General features: G+C 44.5%; 1 protein-coding gene across 2 annotated transcripts in view; it reads right to left on the bottom strand.

The window, feature by feature from the left end:
- Nucleotides 1-15,133, bottom strand: part of Slc1a2 (solute carrier family 1 member 2) — a 130,167-nt gene that overhangs the window by 15,944 nt on the left and 99,090 nt on the right. For both annotated transcript variants that reach the window (XM_041678999.1, XM_041679001.1), the window contains exons 8-9: nt 14,530-14,724; nt 8,788-8,922 (exon numbers count right to left, since the gene is read on the bottom strand). In XM_041678999.1, the coding sequence (XP_041534933.1) occupies nt 8,788-8,922; nt 14,530-14,724 (330 nt within the window). The remainder of the gene's footprint in view (nt 1-8,787; nt 8,923-14,529; nt 14,725-15,133) is intronic.

The following is a 15,133-nucleotide window of genomic DNA, read 5'->3' as shown; positions in this document are numbered from 1 at the left end:
AAGAAAAGAGGGCAAAAGAAGAGGGGATTAAAAAAACAAAAGGAATAGAATTATTTATGCACCTCTGGGATTCTGTCTGCCAGGAGGGCAAGAAAACAAAAGAGAGGGGAACAGAATTTTGCATTTAATGAATTCACTACAAATGGCACAGCTCTTCTTTCTGGGCTGGCAGGAATCAGAAACAAGAGGGGTCTGAACAGTCCTTCCCGCCAATCACTGGACCTGGCTTATTTGAAGAGAAATAATTGCCAAGGTACCCTGGTTTTTTTTTTTTTTTTTTTTTTTTTTTTGTCTTGGTCCAAATCCTCTGGCAGGAAGATGTGAGAATGTCTAAAGGTCCAAGTTCTCACAGGGAGTGCTGGGTCATTCAGCTCTTCTGGGTCTTTGTAATGTGTTGAGTCCTGAGAAGTGATTATCGCTGTAGATGTAAAAGAACCCAATGCTGGAATCTCATAGAACCTCACCAAGTGGAAACAAAGCACAATGCGGGCTCTTAGAAGACAGGGTGATGAGGGACTGTCTTGGGGGTCTCTGTGTGGCAGCAATTTGTCACATAGGGTTCCTACCAGGCTGGCATTGGAGGGCTAAAACACCTGGGCTTCAGGAAGGAAGGATACTCACCCAACTGTTAGTTGAGATTGGATTCCATCTTGAAGAGCCATCCTGCTCTAACAGGTTTTTCTTGTGCAGCTTTTTCATTTGTCCCAGTTAGAATGGGTACACCCACCAGCGGGGAAGATAATAGCTCCGACATGCCATCTGAGAGGCTCACCACAAAATCTCAGAATGGGTACACCCACCAGTGGGGAAAATAATAGCTTCCGACATGCCATCTGAGAGGCTAACCACAAAATCCTTTGCATATGAAAGGCTGATATGGCACACAATAAATGCCAATCCATTAGCTGCTCATAGTATTGCTATTATTAGTCAAGTGATGAGTTTATTTCCTCTTTAATCCCCCAAAAGTTGCCTACTCCTCATTTTGCACCCAGTACACTGTTGGGATTTCTTGAGCACACCACATCTGGTTGCTGTTTTGAAACATCTTACTAGAGTGTAAGCTCTTTGAGCACTGAGACCAGGTTTTATATGTGCTATGGAGGAACTGGTTTCAAGACCTCCCACGGATACTCAAATCCATAGATGCTCAAGTCCCTTACACCAAATGTCCTAACAGTTGCTTATAACCAATAGGCGTCTCCCCCATTATACTGAACCATCTCTAGATCACTCACAAGTCCCAGTATAGTAGCAACGCCACATAAGCATCTGTGTCATTTTGTTTTGAGAAGACTCAGAAGACAAAAACATCTGTACACGATCAGTTCAGATGCAATTAAAAAATAAATGTTTTCTAGCTACACTTGAAGTCTGAGAACATAGAAAGCAGAAAGGGTTGTGAGCATTCAGTGTGGCCTAAGGCAGGATGGGAGAGTTGGGAAATAGCTAGGAGCAGGAGGAAGAACAGAATGGATTGTTCATCTAGATTAGAAGCAGATGAATTTAAGAGAAAGAAAGGGTTGTTTGTTGTTTAGCAAACATCTGGCAGGATTTGCACAGTGAAAAGGGACGATGCAGGCATCATTCAAGAGGAGGAGCAAGAAATCCAAACTGAAAGTGGTGGACAATGAGCTGGGAAAGACACAGAGAAGAGCAAGAGGATTCAGCAAGACAAACCATGGAAAACGGTCATCAAGACAGGGGCAATCGTGAGAGGTGTGGGTGCTGAAGAGTTGTTTTTCCTAAGGAAAGAGATTCTCAATACTAAAGTTTTCATTGCTGACACAGGCTTGACAGTTATGAGCCTGAACTGCTCTTGCAAAGAACCTGAGTTTGATTCCCAGCACATATATGATGTAGATCACAACTGCTTGTAATTCCAGCTTTAGGAGTTCTGAAACCCTCCTCCGGCCCAGGAAACCCCACTCACGTGCATATATACACATACACAGACACCATACACACAAATAAAAATGAAGCAAATCTCTTAAAATTTAATTCCTAGGCTGATATCTGATCTATCATAGGATTTAGAAAACACTGAGATTCAACTGCAGGTGAAAGAGACTTTCCATTTTCTTTCTTTTTTTATTCTCCTTAGCATTTGTGACCTATCAAAACTGGTCTCGCTGTGCGGAGTTTTATGTGCAGCCAGCCCCTGGATCCGTGATCGCCTTGCTTTGAGTTGGGAGTGGAGGCCTTGGTGGACCGTAGATCACATTTTAGAGTGAAGCTGGCACAGGTTAGGATGAGAAGAAATCTGTGTGCATGAAGAATAAAAGCCAAAGACTGACATAAACATGGACTTCTAGAATCTTCAAAGAGATGGGGATGCAGGAGTTAGTTTTCTTTTCCATCAGGATAGAAGTGGAAGGTAAGGATGTTTTGTATGTAGTAGTAGTGTGTATGTGTGTGCACGCACATGTGCTCATTCATATGAGCACACACTTAAAATTATGCACATGGCTTACATAAGGATCAGAGACTTCATTTTCTCAGGCCTAGACTATCCAAGAAACGTCCAAGATGTCTGTATTTGAATGACAGATTAGTCATTTAATAGCCACCAAACAGGATAAATTACATCTCTCAGTTACCACAACTACATGGGGCTTATACTATCAGATTCCTTAAAAATTGCTGTAACTTTTAAGTGAGCCTGAACTGCTAAGTGATCAGAACAATGGCTAATACTTAATACACTGACAGTTTACGTTTGTTGAATGTATGCATAAACTGTCACCAGTCATTCAATATAGAATGCTTAGACACCCACAGTCAGGAAGATCCTGGCTGATCACAAACTCCCCACCCCCCTACTCTAGCTCATTTTCCCAAGCGTGAGACCCCGGATCCCATCATCAGCACCGCCTGGGAACTCAGAAGACATGTCAGTACTTGAGCTCCATCCTCTACCTCCTGAATCCACATCATATTGGGCGCACACTCCGTTTGAGGACCAAAGCTCTGCTCCCTCCAGAAAGGGGTGGTAACACACGGAGTGTCCCACAGGGTGGGGACCATTTTAGGTAACATTTCTAGATGTCATCTCAGTCACACCTACCCTTGCTTAGTAAATATGAGTCCAGAAAAGATCCTAACCAAGTGTCTTCTGAGACGTGGAGCACACATTCATGTTGATGTCACTCTATGTGGTTTTCCCTTAATAGCTTTTGCCAGGCCCAGGAACTGATTTTGGTATTGGGTCTCAGTTTTCCCTTCATCTTCCATCTTTCTCATCCTCCAATAGTTTCTTATAAATATTTGAGTTTGGATACAAAGGTTTCCTGGGTCCCAGGAGATGGTTCAAGTATTAACCAGGCCTGATTTTTTCATACTTCAAGACCTAGGCGTTTGGAAATGCTCTAGAACCTTGGTTTTCACCATGACATTTATAGAGCAGCTAAGCTTGCCCACAGACACGCGCTGGGATCTAGTGAGCTGTAAGGAGGCTGGATCAGCTCCAGCAATTGGCAAACACTGTGACACATTAAATGTCTCCACAGGCTCTGTTTGGTTTTAAATTGAAAAACTGCTAGCAGAAAAAAAAAAAACTTACAGATTTTGCCTAAAGAAGAAAACACCACCGTCTCTTTTTCTTTGCTCTTCCTCCACAAGCTACTTTTCTAAGGACCAGACAACCTCCCCTTGCAACCCTATCTCAACCCAGCCCCTGCCCCACTTAAACACCAGTGATCAGCATCCAAAGGATGGAGCTTAGCAAGTACAGACGCTCTTTCCAGAATGCTCTCTGGTAGAAACGAGTGTGGCATCAGTACTGATTGAAAGCAGATGTGGCCCAACTCCGATGCCCATCTTCCCAAGATCTTCCACTCCTTCCTTCCTCTTTCCTTCTTGACCACATGGCCTCAGCCCCTCTGAGATTAGAGCCTTAGAACTAGAAAAGAGCTTTCCATTGGCGCATTGGCACATTGTGCTCTTCTTTCCTGTTCCAGCTCGGGAAGGTTGTTTGTTTGTTTGTTCGTTTGTTGCATGATTTCCTCAAGGAAATGAATCCAGAAGGAGCATCCTTTTTGTTGGTCCTTCCTGCTGGCACATTGCTGGCATACAGTTTGGACACCATACCCTCCAATAAAAGTGTGAGCATGTGGGCACCTGCATGGGGTGAGCAGAGAGAATCCAGTCCTCCTATTCCATTTGCTAACATTTAGGTCAGACACAGGCAGGGTCTTGAATATGTCATGAAGTGACTCTCAGCCAACAGGCTTGAGAGCAGGAGACTGTCAAGAACTCCAGGGCTCATGGTGGCAGACTTGATGGGGCTGGAGAACTTGAACTGCAAGAGTAGCTAAGGCCTTGGTCCTACGTCACTGTCCTACTTCATTAGGTTACTGGTTATAGTTTAATCATAGGAGGAAAAAAGAGAAAACAGGGCAAACAAAAGGTTCTTGGTTTTTAGTACATAGACTCGAGAATCTCTTTGTCCATTTGTAGTACCATAACAAAATACTTGAGACTGGGCTATTTGTAAAGAACAGAAATTAATTTTTCTTAGAGCTATAGAGCCTGATAAGTTTTGGATGAAGGCACCAGAACATGGTGTGGCTATGCTCCTGTGGGATCAAATGCTAGAAGGAAGAAGGGACTGAACTCATCATTGTACGGTGGCACCAGTGCCACTCCCCCTGGAGCAAGCAGATCTTAAAGTCCCATCTCTTAATTCTGCTCAAATGAAAGTGAAATGCCAATGTGAGTTTTTAAGGGGAAAAACAATAAAACCTGTGGGGAAGACCATGTAGGAGGTCCATCTTCTCCAGCTTTTCCCACTCCGGGCCTCTCTGCTCCCCTCTCCACAAACAGACTTTGTGGTGACAATTAAAAACAACCGACATAAAGCAAAGAAAAACCAGCCTACAATTCACAATCCTAGAGAACCTAGACAACAGAGAGGACCCCAAGAGAGACATACATGGATCTAATCTACATGGGAAGTAGAGAAACACAAGATCTTCTGAGTAAATTTAGAGTATGGGAATCATGGGAGAGGGTAGAAGGGGCAAGGGAAGGAAGGGCAGCGAATGGAGGAAAATATATAACTCAATAAAAACAATAAAGAAAAAGAAGGAAAAAAAGAAACAACAGAGAGACTAGTTGGTGGTAGCCCACACCTTTAATCCCAGCACTCAGGAGGCAGAGGCAGATGGATCTCTGAGTTTGAGGCCAGCCGGTCCACAGAGAGAGTTACAGGACAGCCAGGGCTGTTACACAGAGAAACCCTATCTTGAAAAACAGAGAGGGGGATGAGGAAAAGGAGGAGAAGGAGGAGCAAGAGGAAGAAGAAGAAGAAGAAGAAGAAGAAGAAGAAGAAGAAGAGGAAGAGGAAGAGGAAGAGGAAAAGGGGGAGGGGGAGGAGGAGGAGGAGGAGGAGGAGACAACAGAGAGTCATATGAAGAGTCCCTGGTCCCTGTTCCGGTCATACTAGCTCTACTGTGCCTCAGCAAGACACTGACCCTTGTGATTAGCAGTGTCCTCGTCTAAGACATCCTCCATAGAGCCGATACAGAGATGCTGCCATACCTGCCAAACGTGTGTCTCTCCCTCTTTCCTGGTGATGTCACTCCTTACTCGCCACTCTAAGACCCTGGCGTGACAGGGAGACTGCTCCGCCAGCACAAATATATAAGAGTTGAAATTGTGTGTGCATTCGTGTGCACGTGTACAAGCACAAGTGTGATGGTTCCTGTGTGTGCAAGTGTATGTGCATGGGAGACATGCCAGAAACCAACCCCAGCTCTCAGCCACTTTTATCACAGCCCGCCAGCCTTGTTTGTGAGTCAGGCTCTCCTGCCATTCACCAGCCTGGAACTCACTGATTTGCCTAGGATGTCTGGCCACAAATCTGCCTGTCCCTGCCCCCCCAATGCTAGGATTGCAATGTATGTATAAACTATGACCAGTTTATAATTTTTTTTGTGTGTGCGTGCCACAACGATGCATATGTAGAAAACAGAGGACCACTTTGTGAAGTTGGTTATCTCCTTTCACTTTACATGGGTTCCAGGTATGGAGTGTGGGTTGCCAGCTTGCACGGCAAGTGTGTCTTTTCTCACTGAGCCATCCTGATGGCCCACGCCTACTATTTTTATATGGATTTTGGAGATTGAACTCGGGTCCTCAGGCTTGCAAGGCAATTACTACGTGAGCCATTCCCTGGCCCTGAAAGATGAATTTTAATTGTGGATTTCAGGCTTCAGGAAAAAAAAATACAAGAGATGAGACAACGGAGTTGCAGCAAATAAGAGACTCCACAGCAGAAACTGAGGAGGCTCAAGAGGGAAAATCTAGAAGAGAATGAAAGCAAGAAGTGACAGGGGAAGGGGGACAGAATTGGATATCTGCCTTTGTCACAGCTTGTGTGGTTAAGGTTAGCAGACTCCTACTATGTCCTCTGTCCCCAAACACTGACAATGTCTTCAAGCCCCTTGGTCCTTCTCCTCACCCGTATCTCACCTCACACCGTGTCTCCTTCATCTGACTCCCTCCTAGCCCTTCTCCCCCTGGGCCACCACCGACTCAGGGCTGCTTCACTTGAGTAGATACCACAGCCAACACAGGGCACAGAAAAAGGAAGTTGTCAGAGAAGGGCTCTCCATCAGAATATGAGAGGCTGGCAGAGAAAGACATGAGATCCGAGTCAAGCCATTCTCTGCGACATATCTCTGACATGAAAGAGCCAACCAGAAAGTGACATGGCTTCCCGGCAGCCCCATGGGACTGAACAGATTGTGTCCACCGAGTGTCTCTTCTTGCCCCAAACCAATCCCTACTGTTCACACAAACACCAGGCACAGATGTGAAGAGACCAGAGTTCCTTCTAGCCTTCCCCGTGTCCTCCAGTCTTTGCATTTCTGGAAGAGTGTGACTATGAAGGATATACACACTTAAGTCCATAAAATGTGGCTTCTTTATCGTGAAAACTGAAAAGGAAGTCAGGCATTTTGGCTTTCCATCTCTGCCAGCGCTTGTCACAGTACACCTCCGATGTTAAGGCTGGTGACACTGTCCAACACTCTGTCACTTAACTGCAAAAGTGGATGCGATACATTGGTATGATGCTCAGTGAACGCGATGTCCTTTAAGGTCTTAGAGAGACTCTATTCCAATCTCCCTGCCTAGAGATGATCTAGCCAGGCTTGTCCACATTTATAAATGGGCTATGAATCTTCTACACTAGTGAAATGCTCTTCATTGGGAAATGCAGCCTGGCTAAACGCACAGTCAGATTCAACCTCCCTACATGGTCTTCAAGGATGTTGTCCGCCTTCCCTCACCTTCCATCACTTAAGTCTCCACACAGTGTGTAGCCCCCATGCCTTTGCACAGACGGCTTTGATAGGGTTGTCCTGTTTCTCCTCCACCCAAGGAGCTCTGGGCTTCCTATCAGTATGACTCTGCATAGCTAGCCCTGCCTTCTGAAACTTAAATCTGACCAGGAGCAAGAATATGAAGGGCTCCAGAAGCAGGCAGGCCTAGGGTCAAATCTCTGTTCATTCCAGAGTTCTGACCTATGGTATGACAATAACAGCAGCAAACTTTCGGGACTGGCGTAGCCTGTTACAGGATCAGACACATAGCGAGCACCCTAATCCAGCCACCACTTCTACTGCTTTCTGATAGCTCCTGTTTGCCCTTTCATCTTAGACTGACATAGATAACTCTTTTCAATATTGTGCTTTTAACTGTATCTTGTCTTAAATTATGCTTTATTTAGTTGTAACTTATGTACATTAAAATGCACCAACTTTTTAAGCACATAGTTCAACCAGTTATGACAAATATAAACACCTGTGAATACTGGATATTTCTATCATTCCTCAAAGTTTCCTTATGCCAGGGAGCCAACGATAACTTTTCACAGCTCTGGCTGATAGTGTCTTCCCCGGGAGTTTCGTGTAAATGCAGTTACACAGTACACATTCTTTTGTATATGGCTCCACTCACTCAGTAGAACGTCTTGAGATTCTTTACATATATCATTAGATGGTTCATTACTGATACATTTTCTTTTTGATACAGGGTCTCCCATAGCCCAGGCTAGCCTCAAACCCACTATGTAGCTAAGAATGATCTTGACTTCCTGATCATCCAGCTGCATTTGCCCTGTGCTGGTATCACAGCTATGAACCATGTAGCCTGGTGTATGCAGTTTGAAGCTAGGCACACACTCTGCCAACTGAGCTGGAGCCCAAGATCCTCTCATTGCTATATTTTATTTTTGTATATGATTCATCTGGGTTCCCCCTGCACTAGACTACAAGCCCTCAAATTACTTTTTAATCCTTTAGACCTCCTGTGTAGATGATGTGGGAAGTACTGTATATGTGTTGCTTTTATTGGTTAATGAATACAGAAGCTGTTTTGGACTGTGATAGGGCAGAGTTGAACTGGGAGGGGGGAACTAGGCCTGCCTGCTTCTGGAGCCCTTCATATTCTTGCTCCTGGTCAGATTTAAGTTTCAGAAGGCAGGGCTAGCTAACCTGAATTCTGGGAGAAAGAAAGTGGAGTCAGTGAGACACCATGTAGCCTCCACAGAAGACAGACATGCTGGAACCTTGCCGGTAAACCACAAACCTTGTGGTAAAATATAAAATAATGAAAATGTAGACATAATAACTTCTATAGGAGAGGGGAGAGGGAGGACACACAGAATTACCAAGGGAGATTGGCTAAAGTCTTATTACAATCTTGTCACCTGTCTACTCCTAGAAGGCAGCACGCACTGCATTCTTGGTTCCCAGAAGAACCCGGCCCATAGGCACTTACAAGAGCCAGTCCACCGCCACCAGCAGACTGATATCCTCCGTTGGCAGGCCCACGGCGGTTAGGATGAGGAGCATGGTGACCAACCCGGCACTGGGGATACTGGCTGCACCGATGCTCGCCAGGGTCGCTGTGAGGCTGCAAGGACAGAGAGAGCCAGGTCAGTGGAAGAAAGAGTCTTGGCAAATTTATCTTTGGCAATCTTACAGATAGATAAGAAAAAAATCTTCCAATATTCCTATGGTCATTAAAAATCTATTTCTTTCTCCAAGGAAGAAATGTGAAATACTATTATCCAGGAACTGAGCTCAACAATAATGAAAGCTTATATAATTCATGGATTGGAGTCGCATCCCCTTTGTGGTGCCCAATTAGCCTAAGGTATACAGTGTGAAGGCGGTCGAAGTTCTAAAACAGGCATGGAAATATTAACAGTGAAGAAATAAATCACCCTCAGCCCTCCTGCAGGAACACAACTGCATTCATTTCTGTTTAGCCTCCATGTGTCTGTGAGTGCCACAGCTCTTTGGACGACGTGGCAAGAGTCTAAGGAGATCGTTGCCAATATTAACACGAGAGCAGAGGTTAGAAAATATTCAGAACCGACCGAGTGGACATCAGGGGAAGCAATCAACATATTGTAGGAGACATTCAGCTTCACTTGCCTGGACATGTCCCCCAAGGCTGGAAAAGACATTATTCAGAAAGAGGGTGCCACGTAACGATAATGGAATAAAAGGAAATTTCTCATGCACTTTCCATCAATGTTTCAAGCAACATCAGGAGCATACCTGGCACCATTTTGGACTCTCCCCAGAGTTCAAAGGTTAATCTTGGATTCAAGTGTCCTGTCTACATACCAGAGGGTTCTTGAGGCTCACCAACTGGCAGTGACTTTTTGATTTTATTTCATTTTATACAATCAATCTTTTCCTTTTTTATTGCCTAGGTGTTTGGGGGTGTACATATTCCTGCTAGTTTATACACATAAAGGGCAAAAGACAATCTTGGATGCCATCTTCGAGGACACCACCATTCCCTTTGAGGCAGGGCTTCTCATCAGCTTAGAGCTCACTAGCTAGCCACTGTGTCCCAGGTACCTGCCTGCCTTCCACGCTCCAATACTAGGATGAAGCACACTTGCCACCATGCCTGGTATGTGGGCTTGGGGATCCAACTCAGGTCCCTGTGTTTATCAAGCAAGCCATCTCCTGGGACTCGGAGCTGCCCCTTCTTAATAGAATGTTGTTTCTTAAAGTAAGCCTCCCCAGTGTGATTTTGTGACTGCTGACGAAAATGGTGGCTGCTTGCTTGGAAGTTAAAACATTAGAATGTTTCTAGAACAGGTACTCAGGCCCCAAACCCCAGGCTCTCAGAAGGCTTTAACCAAGTCAGACCATCAATGTGACCAGGCCTGGGACCCCAAGACCTGTAATTGAGAGGGACGTGAAGGAAAGGAAAGTCCTTGGAGCGCCCGTGGGCTGGCATATTTGTTTATGGTGTGATCTACGGAACATGTCTGTGCCCTTTCCTTGTCACACCAATATGGAGCTGGTGTTGGGTTTTAGAGAACTCCATGGCTGAATTCATTTGAGATAGCAAATGGTGCATAGTAACTTTTTTCTTTTTCTTTCTTTTTTTTAGATCCTAGGTTCAAATCCTAGCTCCACCACTTCTCAACCACATGACTTTGGGCAACTGCATCTCTTTGTACCTTGACTTCCACATCTGTGCAAAGGAGTGAGGAGGGGATCTCACTCATGAGGTAGCCAGCAGCTTTTAGGAACCAGTAAGTGCAAAGGCACTTAAGAGAGGTTGTGCACATCACAAGCCCCTGCCAACAAACTGTCATTCTTATCAAGAGTTGTGGGAGCGAAACTTCCCTGAAGCCCCAACAGCTGGAAATCCTCAGACCTTCCCCCAGTAAGAACAGAACAGAAGGGAAGAGGGGATTCCTGGGTTCCAGTCATCCTTAGCCTTGGTTGTTTGATGTACAGCATCAGTTGCTTTGGTCATGAGTCACTCTTACAAGTACTGTGGCCATTTTGATCTAACTAGTTTTTGGTTCTGTGAAACAAAGTCTTATATGTACATAAAATTCTTGTTGGGAGTCAAATGTTAACAGTAACTTTGCCCTCCTACAGATAGTGTTCTAGAGAATTCCCAACCTGCCCCTGGTCCCTTGGCCTGTTCTGCTTTGCCTGATATTCCACTTCCCTGGCTGGTTTCTCCAGAGGCAAGTTCCTGGAGGCTGTGCCAAGTTCTATGTACACAACATCAAAGCAGAACCTCACAATAACCATGCAAGGTACATAAGCATGTTATTTCACCATAAGACAACCAGGGATTGGATGGGTGGGGTCACTTAGGGTCACTAAGATCCAATGTGGTCTTCTGGGATTTGAATACTCTGCTTGATACTATTGTATGCTGACTCTTGAGGACCCTGGGAGGTCGGTGATTTACTAAATATACATAAAGTTCTTGGTCATTGCTCTCATAGACGAGGGAGAAGAGAAAATGAAGGATTTACACAACAGCACAACGTAAAGCTAGACTTGGCTACTTTTCCCCCAGACACATTGCAGGCAGAGAACTGCACATACACCATGCGGGAGCCTGTAGAGGCAGACCTTCCGATGTCTACAATTAAGGAGGATTTGACTTAACTTGCCCAGAGGCCAAGATTTAAACATATATGGCCAACCTTATCCAACTGCTCAGTGAAATTTCCCAACAGTAGCATTGTTAATATAAAATGAATTCCAAGTAGATTAAATTATGTAATGCCGATGAAATTCCAATCACTTAGTCATTGCTCTAATTTTAATCTCACAGTGTGCACTGGAGGGTAAGCCTGGTTGCCGTCAAGACCAAGAATGAAAGATCATGAAGCCATCATTGCTTGGCCAAAGGCTTCATTAAGGTAAGAAGCCCTTTCACCTAAGAGTTTTTAAGCATGGGAAGCTGGAAGTCTCAGGTGATATCTATTAGGACAAGATTCATGTTTGATGCTATGATCTGAAGCAGGCTTCCCATTGTGGTTGATTTGCGGTACTCATTGTGCCATAGCCACATTTTCACTTACTATGATAGGATTACTGTTTGACTTTATTGATTGTCATTGATAGGGTGATATGTGCCATGTATGATGCTCCCAGCCACCTCGATTCTGTGACTGCTGCCTTTGCGGTACATATGAGGATGACGGAAGTTCTACTCTAGCATATACAGCAAAGGTGTCTGTAAGGTCCGATAAATCAACACACAAAGGCAGTTCAATAGTATATGCCAATTATAGCAGAAGTGATATGACCCACTTTGAGGTGGCCTGGGTTCAAGTCCTGCTTCACCACTTACAAACATGATCTTGGGAAAGTGTTCTTTTCTTTCTTCATGCTTTATTTTCACCAGCTGAGATACACAGACCCCATTACCCATTTTTCTAAAGTCACCCCAAAGGCCACAGATTAATCTTTAGTAAGCAGAAAAATATATCCAAAGTTGGGAACTTGAATTTTAGCCATCCTTTGGATGACTAGAGTCTTTGAGTCTCAGGTTCCTCATCCGCCAGATGAGATAGCTTCACAAGGCATTATTTGTATTTCCAAAGCATATGTTAAGCCTGGTAAGGTTTCATTTTGTTCTTACTTAGTTGTTCAGCCAAGATTTGATGTGTATGGAATGTTCATTAAAATATTCTGGAATGGTTGTAAGGAAATGGAAGGAACTAGTAACCCAACAAAAATAGCTCTCAATTGGCTAAAAGACTCCCAGATAGAAAAATGAGACAGGGCCCCGTGGTGGCGACTCTCTGGGGTGTCAACTCCTAAAACACCGAGAGTCTCAATTTCCAGTGCCTGAGCCCGACCTTTCAATACATTCAACATGGGGAGAATCAGATACAAATGACCCCTCTTCCCGACTCTTACAATTGTCACCTAAAGTGATCCTAAGACCACCAAAGGCCTCCTACAGAATAAGCTGCAGGCCTGACACCAGCTGTCATTCTAAAGTAGAGAAGACCTCATTGTCAAGGGTTTGAAGGGCAAAAAGTCCACTGTGTGAATCTGGACACAAAGCGTGTGGCTTCTTCTTCTTGTGCAATGGAGACAAGACCAAGAGAACCATTATTCTAACAGCTGCATTTGAGTTAGGGAAAAGGAAGGGGTAGGGAGTGCAAAGAGGTTGCCTAAGGGGTTAGCAATGGGGACAAAAGCCGTCCTTCCTATGCAGATTGCTGGAATGTCTGAGGTATGTTATGAAGAAGGCCACCACAGGGGTGCCACAAGCCTGGAGTTCTCATTCTAGAAGCTGAAAGTTATTTCCATGTCAATCTAATCTTTTCTCAAAATGAATCCGTGGGGCTGTGGTTGTTACAGTTCTTTGGATTTTCTTTTGCCTGCAAGTACAGTAATTATACAGAATGCGATCCACCTAGCCGTTGTATTTACCAATCTCACAGAATCTGAGAGAGAAAGGGAACGTAATTCACAACATCCCAAAGTAATCCCCTTAAATGTAAAGGGACAGGCACTGGTGGTAGGTGACAAGGCCAGGTCTGGGTGGTGAGGGCCAGGGGTGACCAGCAAATGGAAAACACCTGTCTGAAAGACACTAACATTCTAATTGTTTTACAGCACATCACAGAACAAACAGCCAGGCTCCCAGCTGGCTTCAGCCCACCAACTGCCAATTCAACAGTCCTCGACTCTGAGTGCCTTCCTCATTTGTGGATGGGAATTCAAGACACCGCGAGAGGGAGTGGGACTAAGTGGGACCGGGAGGTAGCTCACTGGCTTTTTGTTGTGTTTTCTTATTTTAACTAAAGCCAAGAACTGGCTCCTAATTTAACTGAAGTTCCTAGTTGAAGTAGCAGTGATGATACTAAAATGATTTCACAGAATAATGTCAGCACAGCATTGGACAGTTTGAAGGCTGAAGCCATCACTGACTCTACCTACAAATAATATCTTTGTTTATGGAGAAGCAGTGCATTTTAGATGACCTCTCGGGACCACGTTCTCACTGTCAAAACAATAGGAATTACAGGCAATAAATGAACTCATTAGTGAAAGCACAATTGTGTGCTGCTTATTTACACTAACTTGTCCTATGTCATACGGAGGAATCTCAGTAGCTCATCATGTGTACCATCATGCCTTGGAACATTGAAAAAGGCACATTTAAAATATCAATCTTGCATATTTATGTGTGCAAACAGTACATGTCTGGAGATCAGAAGATTTGGTTGTCTCTTTTCATTATGTTGGGCCTGAGGATTGAAGTCTGGTGGCAAGTACCTTTATTCACTGAGATAGCTAACCTACCCAGAAGGGAACATATTTTAATGACAGGATAATTGACCCAATTAGTAAATGTCAGCCCAGCCACAGCCACGCCAGCTCAGACGAGTTGTACAGCATGGGACAAGCCACTAGCCTTCTAAGCCTAATTCTTCTTGTGTGTTGAATGAGCATACAACTAACTGATCACATCACATCTGGTTGAATGAACTAACTGGTCACATCACATCTGCACTGTGACATGAATGGGCATGTGTAATATTCCACTAGCCCCTCCCCTTACTGTCACAGTCTTTCCCCTTTTGAAGTTTGTCAGTCGTTCCTTCACTGTGCCTCCCTGGAGTGGAAACTCGAGCAGCTTCCGTCAAGTGGAGTTCGCACGGAATGAGAGCAAGGAAGATGGATGTCTCTCCGTTCCTTCCGCGGGCGCTTTGCTCACCTTACGGTCACAATCTGCCCTCCATCCAGGATGACACCGTTCATCTGGGCTATGAAGATGGCGGCCACGGCTTCGTAAAGGGCTGTACCATCCATATTGATGGTTGCTCCAACCGGGAGGACAAACCTGGTCACACGCTTATCAATCCCTAGATTGTCTTCCAAGCAACGGAAGGTGACAGGCAAAGTCCCAGCACTGGGGAGAGAGAGACAGAGAAAGACTGCTTTAGAGACAGGACAAAGCCCAAACCAGAATGACACTGCAAATTTTTGCCCTGTTTTCTAATCAGTGTGACATGCCAAAAATAGTAACTAGAAACATTGTTTTTAAGTGAGTTGGGAGTTTAAATTCAATCTTAGTAAGCTGCTGATAGGCAACGAAATATTTAGTTGGTTCTGGTTCCTCAGAGCTACCCAGTGCCTGCCAAAGTCCTCTATTCTTCAGTTCCTATTTCCATCTTAGGACAAATCTCCGAGCACATCTGATTGTGCACATGAATTGGGCTGCAAAAGAATTATGTCAGAAAGCAATCGGCTGTCAACAGCAAAATAGAATGAGGAATTTCTGAATGGCCCATAACTTCATGCCAGAAATGCTGTTCCAA

The sequence above is a fragment of the Microtus oregoni genome, unplaced genomic scaffold, assembly GCF_018167655.1.
Source record: "Microtus oregoni isolate MIOR12 unplaced genomic scaffold, Mior012 000031F_ref0000149, whole genome shotgun sequence".
NCBI classification, from domain to species: domain Eukaryota; kingdom Metazoa; phylum Chordata; class Mammalia; order Rodentia; family Cricetidae; genus Microtus; species Microtus oregoni.
The sequence above is the reverse complement of the archived record's forward strand: the minus strand, read 5'-3'. Positions and strand labels throughout refer to the sequence as shown.